The sequence below is a fragment of the Camellia sinensis genome, chromosome 4 (genome assembly GCF_055761805.1).
Source record: "Camellia sinensis isolate YWXY chromosome 4, ASM5576180v1, whole genome shotgun sequence".
Lineage (NCBI taxonomy): Eukaryota > Viridiplantae > Streptophyta > Magnoliopsida > Ericales > Theaceae > Camellia > Camellia sinensis.
In genome coordinates, this window is record NC_138964.1 from 208,374,692 (window position 1) to 208,386,591 (window position 11,900).

General features: G+C 34.6%; 1 protein-coding gene across 2 annotated transcripts; it reads left to right on the forward strand.

The window, feature by feature from the left end:
- Positions 1-349: 349 nt before the first annotated feature.
- On the forward strand, positions 350-11,633 carry LOC114295391 (T-complex protein 1 subunit zeta 1). Of its 2 annotated transcripts, none has more exons than XM_028239616.2 (16): positions 350-512; positions 590-754; positions 864-927; positions 1,999-2,134; positions 2,590-2,741; positions 2,872-2,919; positions 3,141-3,233; positions 3,358-3,464; positions 6,551-6,665; positions 6,772-6,858; positions 7,856-8,060; positions 8,238-8,332; positions 10,209-10,277; positions 10,428-10,535; positions 10,635-10,753; positions 11,263-11,633. In XM_028239616.2, the coding sequence occupies exons 2-16, from the start codon at positions 621-623 to the stop codon at positions 11,336-11,338; spliced, it is 1,608 nt and encodes a 535-aa protein (XP_028095417.2). In that variant the 5' UTR covers positions 350-512; positions 590-620; the 3' UTR covers positions 11,339-11,633. The 2 variants fall into 2 exon arrangements, with proteins under 2 accessions (XP_028095417.2, XP_028095418.2); XM_028239617.2 differs by having other exon boundaries at positions 609-754.
- The last annotated feature ends 267 nt before the right edge of the window (positions 11,634-11,900 follow it).

Sequence of the window (11,900 nt, forward strand, 5' to 3'; positions counted from 1 at the left end):
ATCCCAATGCATTGAAATTCGTCAAACTTTTATTTTTTATTTTTTATTTTTTATCTTTTATCACTCACAAATATAGATAAGAGGAATGTGTGGGTGAAAGAAAAAAAAGAATCTCTATCCTTTCTGGTATCATTTTAATGGATCAATCTTGAAACAAAAATCATCGAGGGTGGTGGTCTAGTGGTGAAGGCATCACTTTCCCACAGTCTTGGGTCAAGTTCGACTCCTGGAAGGCTCGAAAATCTTGAATTTTTCAAGAGCTCCGGCTACTCCGGGACCTGAGCTTGCGGAGGTCGTGATGCGCCCACAGAACCTCCTTTTTTTGTGTTAAAAAAAAAAAAAAAATCTTGAAACAAACGTGCCCTCCAATTTCAAAACCACAATGGACATTAAAACGGCGCCGATTCGATGTTCAAAAGCCCTGTTTCTGAGCCCTAAAGCCCACCTTTCTTCTCCTCTCTCTCCTGACGCAGCGACATTCCTTTGCACACGATCTCCATTTCCAGTTGAAGGTAATTTCTTATTCTTGCTCTATGAATCTGTAGATTGAGATTCTCTCACTTACACACTGTATATAATGTATATATAGACTGTGTTTCTCTCTCTAGTTAGCTGCGAAAATGTCGCTAAGAGTATTGAATCCCAATGCGGAAGTGCTCAACAAGTCCGCTGCTCTGCACATGAACATCAATGCCGCCAAGGGATTACAGGACGTCCTCAAAACTAACCTCGGTCCTAAAGGCACCATCAAGATGTGATTTTTCTTTTTCTTTTTTCCCTTTTTTTTCTTCTTATTCCTCTTTGCATTCAGTGTCATTTTCTCACTTCTATTGAACTTTCCTTTGTTTTCTGTGATTTTCTAGGCTTGTTGGTGGAGCCGGTGACATTAAACTCACTAAAGATGGTAACACACTCTTAAAAGACATGGTTTGTTCTCTCCCTCTATGATCTGGTCGATTTAACTGTTTTGAAGCTTGTTTGATTTGGTATTTACTTAGTTTGCTATGCTATTGAGTGTAGATGTCAGTGATTTTTGTGTATTTCGGCGTTTGGATTCATATGGCACTATATGAACACTTGCATTTATGAGGTGCTTTCAATTAAATTTACTAGCGGTTGGCATACGCAATACGTGTGCAATTTAAGGCGTTGTTTGTCATAATCTAAAAGGTTAAAAAGTTAAAAAGTTACTATCCTATTTAAGTCACGTCATCTTGTTGAAGTCTCATCGTTTCTCTAGCACATCACTTCAAACCCAACCCATATTTTATAAAAAGTCAAAAAGTGCACTTATTTAGATCATCCCAAATCATCCCTAAATAAGTAACTCAGACCTCAGGTCAAGGTTTGAGTCCCACTCCTCCCATCTATCTATTTTTTATTTTTTTATTTGTTTTAAATAGAAAAATGAAGGATATGTGGCATAAGGAGAGGCAAGGAAAGGCTTGTACACAAAGTCCAGTCTTTACTTAATATAATAGTGTGGATAGTATGTATATGTTTGCTTGGTTATTAGGTTTGGTTAGGAAATGGGGTTGTAATGAAGGTCAATTTGGGAGTTTGAGAAATAGTTGATAGAGCAATTGGCAGTGGAAATCCCACATTAGTTGTTTGGTTGAAGAACTAGTGTGAAAAAAGTTTTATATTGCTGCAAACCAGTGGAGGCGATTGCTCTTGGTTTATTACATTTTCATCTCATGTCATCGTGAGTTGTTTCTTTTTTTATGAGGATTGGTGCTTTCAGCTGATTGTAAACTAGCATAGTATGTTATTATAGTGATCAGGAGCATGAATAAACAGATGAAGGTTCAAGAGGAGAAATGAGTACAATGTTGAAAATCTTAGTTGAACTGACAATGCACTAGCTTTTTTTTTTTTTTTTTTTGCCCCCTCTCCTCATTATTATGTTTGAATTTGCTACTGCTGCATTTATCGTGTTTAGTCCCTATGAAGCTTATTCTTGGTGTACTGGAAAACTGAAGTGAATTATGTTTGCAGCAAATTCAAAACCCAACTGCAATTATGATTGCAAGGACTGCAGTTGCCCAAGATGATATTAGTGGGGATGGAACAACTTCCACTGTCCTTTTCATTGGTGAGCTTATGAAACAATCAGAACGTTACATTGATGAAGGTTAGTAATCCCCAAGTTCTTTGCTAATTTCTTTATTGTCTAGTTTTCTCATAATTTTGCTTTGACATAACTCAGTGCGTGTGATAGTGGAAATTTTAGTCAAATTACCTAATTTTGTATCTGGTCATTTAAAGTACTGAATTATGAACTAATGTAGTTTGGCAAAACTTTAGTTGGTGTGGATGTGGGCTGGACATTTAAACATATTTGTTCTTGTCTATACGTTTCACTCTCATTTTGGCTTGTGCAAATATAAATGCTTGAAGGCGAACTTAGTGTGAAACCAAGTATGATAGGTATTTTTATTCACACTATATAAAAATACATACTATCTAATTTATGATAGTATGATACTATCTAATGAAGAACTAGTGCAAGTATAAATGGGGTTGTAAAAATACATACTACCTAATCCCACATTAGTTCTTGTATATAAAGAGAAATGTTTTTGTCAGGGATGCATCCACGTGTTTTGGTTGATGGTTTTGAAATTGCCAAAAGAGAAACACTGCAATTTCTCGAAAAATTCAAGACTTCTGTAGTGATGGGTGATGAACCTGATAAAGAGATACTGAAGATGGTAGCAAGAACAACATTAAGAACAAAGGTAATTTATAGTATTTTCTTCATCTGGTTCTCTTCTCCCCCTCTCTCTCCCCAGTTTAACCCCTTTCCCTTCCCAGTTTAATATACTCCACTACAATTTATGTGATTCCATTGTGTACTCTCTTTTTCAGTTGTATGAAGCACTGGCAGATCAACTGACTGACATAGTTGTAAATGCGGTGAGTGCTCCTGGTGCTGTTACTTCACATGTTGATAGAAAAACTGTTCTTTGCTATCAGGAGCATTTTGGAAGAGTTTTTGTGCAGTTTATTTATTCACATTGTTAATTTTTGGCAGCTATCAGTTCCCATTGACTAGACTTTGCATTATTGATATACAATATTTTGATACCTTTATCTCATCTTTTTTTCAATTTTCTACCACACCTTGGATTTGATAGGTACTTTGCATTTGGAAGCCTGAGGAAGCTATTGATCTGTTTATGGTTGAGATCATGCATATGCGCCATAAGTTTGATGTAGACACCCGTTTGGTAGGTCGATTTTATTTTTTGTTGGTTTACATCCAATGGCAAGTTTTGTTGTATTATTTGTATATTAATATAATTTTTATATTCGTCACCCTTAGTTTCTCATGTTGCACATACTGTTTTATAGGTTGAGGGTCTTGTCCTGGATCATGGTTCAAGACATCCTGACATGAAGCGAAGAGCCGAGAATTGCTATATTTTGACATGTAATGTATCACTGGAGTATGAGAAAAGGTAAGTACTGATGAAATGTGTTGCTAGGAAAGTGGAAAGAGTAAATTAATATTTTTTATGTATGCGTTTGCCCATTTTATTCACTGTATGTACATAAATATGTTGAAGAATTGGATCTTGTAAATTTATGATTTCACTGCATCAACTCATTTAGCCATGAGGAATCTTAAATTTTCTTGTTATGATGATCAAGTAGGGTTAGATGATCAGACTAAGAGGGATTTTTGGGAGCAAATGGATGAGATCTTACAGGAGATACCCGTAGGAGAGAACCTAGTTATAGGTGGAGATTTTAATGGCCATGTGGGCTAGATAAACTAGGTTATGAAAGGGTGCATGGTGGATACGGTTTTGGTGACAGAAATGAGGCTGGAGAGAGTATCTTAGATTTTGCGTTGGCTTCTGACTTGGTGGTGGCCAATACTATGTATAAGAAGAGGGAGGAGCATTTGATAACCTTTAAGAGTGGATTAGTTAAGAGTCAAATAGATTACTTCTTAGTGAGAAAAATGGACCGCCTAAAATGCAATGATTGTAAGGTGATTCCTGGAGAGAGTCTGGTCTCTCAACATAGGATTTTGGTACTAGATTTATGTTTTAGAGGGCAATACCAAGCTAAGAAGGATGGTGGGCGTCGTAGGACGAGATGGTGGGACCTAAAAGGGGATAAATTAGAAATATTTAAGAATCGAATGGATAAGGAAGGTACTTGGGACTTAGAAGGTGATGCTAACACTATGTAGAACTCGATGACCAATTGTATGAGGAGAATCTCAAGGGAAGTGCTTGGAGAGTCAAAAGGAACGGGACCCAGCTCTAGGGAAACTTGGTGGTGGAGGGAAGAGGTTCAAGCGGTAGTTAAGGCAAAAAAAAAGTGCTTGAAAAAGTGGCAGAATGATAGAACTGAGAAAAACCTTAAGAGCTATAGATTGGCCAATAAGGAGGTCAAGAAAGTAGTGAGAGAGACCAAGTTGAAAGTATATGATGACCTATACACTAGACTAGATAGTAAGGAGGGAGAGAAGAGGGTTTACAAACTTGCTAAGATACGGGAGAGGAAAACAAGAGATTTTAATCAAGTAAAGTGCATCAAGAGTGAGGATTCTAAGGTATTGGTGAAGGATGATGAGATTAAGGAAAGATGGAAGAATTATTTTGAGAAATTATTAAATGAGGAACATGGAGGTACGACAATAAGGGAAGAAATAGCTAGTAATATGATAAATCAAGACTATAGGTTCTATCGCAGGATTAGGAACTTTAAAGTGAAAATTGCACTTAAGAAGATGAAATCAAATAAGGTTTTAGGACCTGATGATATCCCTATTGAAGTTTGGAAGTGTTTGGGTAAAAAGGGAGTTGGTTGGTTGACTAGGTTGTTTAGCAAAATTTTGTTGACTATGAACATGCCAGATTAGTGGAGGAAGAGTATTTTAGTGCCAATCTATAAGAATAAAGGTGATGTCGAGAATTGTAACAACTATAGAGGAATTAAGCTAATGTGTCATATAATGAAAGTGTGGGAGAGGGTGATGGAACACCGATTGCGTGATACAACAGAGGTGTCAGAGAATCAATTTGGGTTTATGCCTAGTAGGTCAACAATGGAAGCGATCTATCTTTTGAGGAGAGTAATAGAAAAGTATAAAGAAAAGAAAAGAGACATTCATATGGTGTTTATCGACCTTGAGAAAGCATATGACAGAGTGTCCCGGGATATAATATGGTGGGTGTTAGAAAAGAAAGGGGTGACAAAAGGTTACATTGACGTGATTAGAGACATGTATGAAGGGGTGGTGACCACTATTAGATCGCCAGCTGGAGAGACAAATGAATTTCCTATCACTGTAGGGTTACACCAAGGATCTACCTTAAGTCCTTATCTTTTTGCTTTAGTTATGGACGAGTTGACGATAAATATTCAGGATGACGTGCCATGGTGCATGCTTTTTGCAGACGATATTGTGCTAGTGGATGAGACTAGAAAAGGAGTTAACACAAAATTAGAGATTTGGAGAAAAGCTCTTGAATCTAAAGGATTCCGGATAAGCAGAACTAAGACAGAATACATGGAGTGTAAATTTAGTAACAGTAACAATGAAAGCAGAGGAGAAATGAAGATTGAGAACCAAGAATTGCCTAAGAGTGAACATTTTCGTTATTTAGGGTCGATTATCACAACAGCGGGAGAAATTGATGCAGATGTGGCCTATAGGATTAAGGCGGGATGGTGTAAGTGGAGAAGTGCGTCTGGGGTATTGTGCGATAAACGAATACTCACTAGACTAAAAGGTAAGTTTTATAGAACGACTATTAGACCAGCTATGTTGTATGGGACGGAGTGTTGGGCAACCAAGAAACAACATGTAGATAAGATGAGTGTGGCTGAGATGAGGATGCTAAGGTGGATGTGTGGTAAGACTAGACAAGACAGGATTAGGAATGAGTGTATTCGGGAATGGGTAGGAGTAGCACCGATAGAAGATAAGTTGAGAGAGAATCGTTTGAGATGGTTTGGTCATATTCAACGGAGGCCAACAGAGGCAGTAGTGAAGAGATGCGATGCTGTAACGGTAGATGGAAATGTTAGGGGACGGGGTAGGCCTAGATTAACGTTGACTAGCATTTTAAATAGAGATATGAATCTACTTAATTTGATTAATGAAATGGCCTTTGATAGGGCAGCGTGGAGAAGAAGGATTCATGTAGCCGATCCCATTTGATGGGACTTATGGCTTGGTTTGGTTATGATGCAAATTTTATGAAGGTAGAAAGATGAGATAATGTACAAGGTTGTTTACTCCACATGATATTTTATAATCTCAACTCAATTTATAAGTTATGGTGATAAATTGTAAGATTTTGATGATCTAGATGGAAGCATTCTTGCCTGCCATCCAAAATTTTATGCAATTTTGAAAAGGTTAGGGGGTTGAAATTTGAAGGAAAAAAAAAAGATTTTTTTTGAAATTGATGTTGATATGGATATTGAAATTTTTTCATCAGGCATAAACAGACTTAATTATTATTTACTTGATATGTTGGATAATCTATTTGGGTATATCAAACTGACATCTTTCTCTCAGTGAAATAAATGCAGGATTTTTCTACTCAAGTGCAGAGCAGAGAGAGACAATGGTTGCAGCAGAAAGGCGTTCAGTCGATGAGAGAGTAAGGAAAATCATTGAGCTAAAGGACAAGGTACTGAATTCAAAATGCAGCATTATTCTATATGGTTTTTTTAGATTTTCATGTGTGCACTAATACTTTATAGTGTCTTTAAACATGATCTATACTTGCTATTTAGGTCTGCTCCGATAACGATTACAACTTTGTTGTTATCAATCAAAAAGGAATTGATCCTCCATCACTTGACCTTCTTGCTAGGGCGGGGGTAAGTCATGCTTTCTACTATATTGTTTTTTTTTTATTAATGATATACAAACAAACTTTACTTACAAACTGATATGGCACCTACCATATTAATAAACTGAGTCTTGTTTCACATTCCAAAGTTTAACCACTCAATGGCACATCAGTTTGTAAAAGAAGTTTGTTTGAGTAGCATTTCTCTATTTTTTTACTATTCCTTTTGTTGATATTGATTATTGATAAAGAGAATTGTTTATTTTTACATAAATTTCATTAGAATTCTGCTCTATTTTTGCAGTTTGTGCCGTTTTTTTTATTATATTCCTATAACTTTGATCTATGTAGAAGTCATTCTGTGAAAGAAAGAACTGATTAAAAAATGGTTAATTATCTAGCAATGGATGCTTAAGCAAGGCAAAAGGGAGAGACCTGTTCATAAGAAGGAAAACCAGAATTAACAAACTACGAAGACGAAAAGACAAGAATACCTCACATAAACAACTAACATTGGTCTCACCAAAAGTTGAACTCATATGTACTTGTGAAACTATTACAAAAAGGCTTTACCCATTTTTGCTATATTGGCTTAACTTAGTTCAACTTGTTATTTACTTCCAATGTACCCGGAAAAAAAAAAAAAAAAAGAAGAAGAAGAAGATTCCAACTTGTTAGAATTTTGGAGGCACCCAACCCAAAATGAATTGGCATTAGATGGGGGCACCTCTAGACTATATTAACCAAGCGTGGGTAACTTAGAGAAACGATGTGAGATTAGTCCCTAATACAACTATTTTAATTATTGTTAAATTAATATCATTTTAATATATATATATTTTTTAATGTCCATTTCCTGAAACAACTGCATGGTAAGAGGACCACAAGAAGGTGCTTCACGTAGGTTGGCTGCTGCAGCTAGAGTTCCAATAATTTTTTTTTTGTCAGTTTCTTAATATTGGTTAAATTGTGTGCTGCTTTTGCTTTTCTCTTGTTTTACAACTTTTTAATCATTTGTTTCTTAGATAATTGCCCTTCGAAGAGCCAAGAGGAGAAATATGGAGAGATTGGTTTTGGCTTGTGGTGGGGAGGCTGTTAATTCTGTTGATGACATAACTCCTGATTGCCTTGGTTGGGCTGGACTCGTCTATGAGCATGTTCTTGGAGAAGAGAAGTATACCTTTGTGGAAAATGTGAAAAATCCATACTCCTGCACAATCTTAATAAAAGGTACATGAAATGCTTTCATAGCTTTACTAAACTTGTAGTTGATTACGTAATTGAACCATTTGAGATTTGACTGAATTGGCAGTTAATTCCATTCACACTGCTCATATGTACAGATTCCTAATGCTTTTTGTAAATCCAGTAGTGATTTAATACTCGTTAAATTACTTGATTGTGCAGGACCCAATGATCATACAATTGCACAAATTAAGGATGCTGTTCGTGATGGCTTGAGAGCAGTAAAAAATACAATTGAGGATGAAGCGGTTGTCCTAGTAAGTTATGATTTTAAACTTGTATCTGCAATTTTGCATGATAATAATGATATCTTTCCATATTGTTTCTTGATTGCTAAGGGTCTGTTTGGTAACCATTTTGTTTTCAGTTTTATGTTTATATTTACAAAAATTTAAAAAACTAGCATAAAAGCCTCTGTTTGGTTTAGATTTCAAAACATAATTTCATCACTGATTTGAGTGTGGTATTTGGTTGCAGCTGTCAAATCATAATTCTACATCTATTTCTCAAAACTCATAACCAAACACATAACTCAAAACTCAAAAACAGCTAAATTTTTATTTTAAATATTTTTTATTTTTTTATTTTAAATATTTTATTTTATTTTATTTTATAGGAATATTTTTAATATTTTAATTGTCATAAAAATATTTTGATATTTTAATTGTAAATATTTTGATTTTCGGAATATTTTTAATATTTTATTTTTCAGAATATTTTTGATATTTTAATTTTCTAAATATTTTTAATATTTTAATTTTCTAAATATTTTTAAAATATTTTTAATATTTTTAATGTTTATACAGGTCTAAAAAATTAATTGACAGAAAAATTAATTGACATAAAATAATTGACATAGAAGTTATTTGAAAAAAAAATTATTCAAAAAAATTAGTACTTAAAAACAATTAATTGAAAAAAAAAAATCATTTTTTTATTTGAGTATTTTAAAAATAGTTTGGTTATGACTGTTGATCAAAAATACGGATATCGAGTTATGAGTTGTGTATTTGATTATCAATTATAGGTTAAATTAAGTTTTAAAAATTATTTTGAAAACTCATCACCAAACAAATTTTTTTATTTCACATGTCACATCAAACTTTCAAAACTCAATTTCACATACAATTCAAAACTCAATTCAACACTCTATTCAAAAATCATAACCAAACAAATTTTCTACACTCAAATCATAATTCCACAACTCACAAACTCAAAATACAACTCATACTCTCAAATCATATTTACAAAACTCTACCAAACGCAACCTAATTTTTTTGGTTTATAAATAGTTAGTCTTTGTTTATAAATAAGGGTGAAAAACAAAAACTGAAAGAAGATGTTTTTGAAATTTAAAAAACCAGAAACACAGCCAAAAAAAATACGGAAGAAAAAAAAAAGATTGACTCAAGAGATGGTTTGGTGTTCAAAACTTGGGAGACACATTTTGGTACCATATATTCAACGCATAATATGTCGTCTTCTGCAACGGTAAAAAAACACAGGTCTCTCTCGCTCTCTCTCTCTCGTCAAAAGTTCTCCATCGTCAACAGTTTGTTCTGCATATAATTGCTGTTTGTATTTATGTATAACATTATTATTTTGGATGTTTATTATAATTTTATGATTTGTATGATTTTTATTGTCATAAATAATTAAAAAAACAAAATAAACATTTTATGCATTAAAATTAACAAACATGTTTTTGAGTTTTTGTTTTTAAATATTTTGTTTTTTATTTTTCTAAAAATAAACAAAAACTAGTTTATAATTTTTTCACAAATATAAACAAAAAAACGGAAACGTTATCAAATGGCACCTAATATGTGGAGCATTTGACTGGCTTTACAGTTTGTTCAATTAACACTACTTACTTCCTAGACTGTCATGGCATGTATATGTTGTATTTTGGCAATGCGATCAACATTCAACCAAAATTATGTTCTTAAAAACTATTTGTGCTGGTTTTTCGCGAGCATTGTCTAAAGCATTTTGTATTGATCAGGATTTTACTTGTGTTTATTCTTTATTTTTCCAAATAATTTCCTCTGTATTAGTTATTGGACTATGACTTGGTTTTGTTGTATAAGATTCTGACATTAGAGTATATTTCTTGTCTTGTTTCTTGTTCAGGGAGCCGGGGCTTTTGAAGTTGCAGCCAGACAATACCTAATTAATGAAGTAAAGAAAACTGTTCAAGGGGTAATGAGAATATTCTGAACTTACATACAAAAGCTATTATTCTTAAGCCGTCTCCTTTTTCTTTTTCTTTTTTTTTATTGCCAATAAACATTTTAAAGCCCTTATTAATATTTGTTTAAACATTTTCTTGTGTTTACAAACTTGAAACAGCGTGCCCAACTTGGTGTTGAAGCTTTTGCTGATGCCCTTCTCATGGTTCCCAAGACACTAGCTGAAAATTCTGGCCTTGACACTCAAGATGTCATAATTGCCCTTACGGTATTCTATTCATGTCACTAGTGATCCTTTATCTTTAATTTTTTCAATTGGAGAGTAAATAGATTCAACGTTCTCATGCTATATGGATATTTTGTCTAGGGTGAGCACGACAGAGGAAATGTTGTGGGATTAAACCAACACACCGGGGAGCCTATTGACCCTCAAATGGAGGGAATTTTCGACAACTACTCGGTTAAGCGCCAAATCATACACTCAGGGTAAGTAGAAAATCATTTGTACTGAGAATCATTCATGTTCCTTAATTAGGCTGCATCTGCTGCTACTTGGAAGCAAGTCATTCAGATGACATGAGCATTTTCCTGTAGCTTCTTAGCCATGCATCTCTCTCTCTCTCTCTCTCTCTCTGTATATATATATTCTGTTATATAAGACAAAACTCAAAACAGTTTTGATTTGTGTCATCCTTTTTTCTTCTTCAAGAATGCCCATATTGTTAACTGCTGCAGTAAATAATTGCTAACAGTTTTCAACTTCATCCTATCTTCCTCATTTATAAAATCACCAAAAATTTTAGATGTAAATTACAAACGCATTGCATTTGCATTCACCGCTGGTGTTAATTCATGCATGCCTTCCCAAGACTAATTGCTGGTCTTCTGGCTTTCCACCTGATCAGCAAGTCATTAAGATTACCGTTTCCCTTCTGGTTTTGTTCCTTTCTTCGGTAATGTATCTGAGAAACAATTGTGATTCAATAATATTTCAGGCCAGTCATTGCATCTCAGTTGCTCTTGGTCGATGAAGTAATCCGGGCAGGGCGTAACATGCGGAAGCCAAATTAGCTCTTTTTTGTTCGTTTGCCTACACTTTTACCAGGTGGTGCCATCTTCTTTGTTGTAGGGTGTTATTTGTCTATTTGTCTATGTATGCTTCTAACTGAATCTGCACAAATGATGCTGGTTTTAGTTTGAGGTTTGTAGAGGGTTATTTTGCCATGACCCTCAGAATTTTTGTTTAGAATTGGCATTTTTTTCCACAAGTTCCCTCTGTTTTGTTATCCTAACAATGGTTATGGGTCCGATATTATGTGAGTTTTTTTAGGGCCTGCTAAGTTGTGGGTTCTCATTATATTGATCACGTGAAACTTGTGAATCTACAAAGCTTTTTAATCTATTGGGTGGCGCTACGAACCAAAAAATGCGTAGACATGGACAAAATTACCCTTACTCACCTTCACCTCTCTTTTCTTCCCTTTCTCTCACTATGCTCATTTTTTGGGCTCATCTCTCTCTCTCTCTCTCTTTCTCTCTCTCTACCCAGTCTAACTGACCCATCACTTTCCTCCTTGGTTACCTACACTTTGATTCTGCAGATTGAAATAGTTCACCATGTTTTTGTTGGCAA

What these genes read in the sequence shown, in the direction of transcription:
- LOC114295391 (XM_028239616.2), top strand. Translation starts at nt 621, where the DNA reads ATGTCGCTAAGAGTATTGAATCCCAATGCGGAAGTGCTCAACAAGTCC. An exon ending in ACACACTCTTAAAAGACATG is followed by an intron (nt 928 to 1,998) that starts GTTTGTTCTCTC and finishes TTATGTTTGCAG; the next exon opens with CAAATTCAAAACCCAACTGC. An exon ending in AGGATGAAGCGGTTGTCCTA is followed by an intron (nt 8,333 to 10,208) that starts GTAAGTTATGAT and finishes TTTCTTGTTCAG; the next exon opens with GGAGCCGGGGCTTTTGAAGT.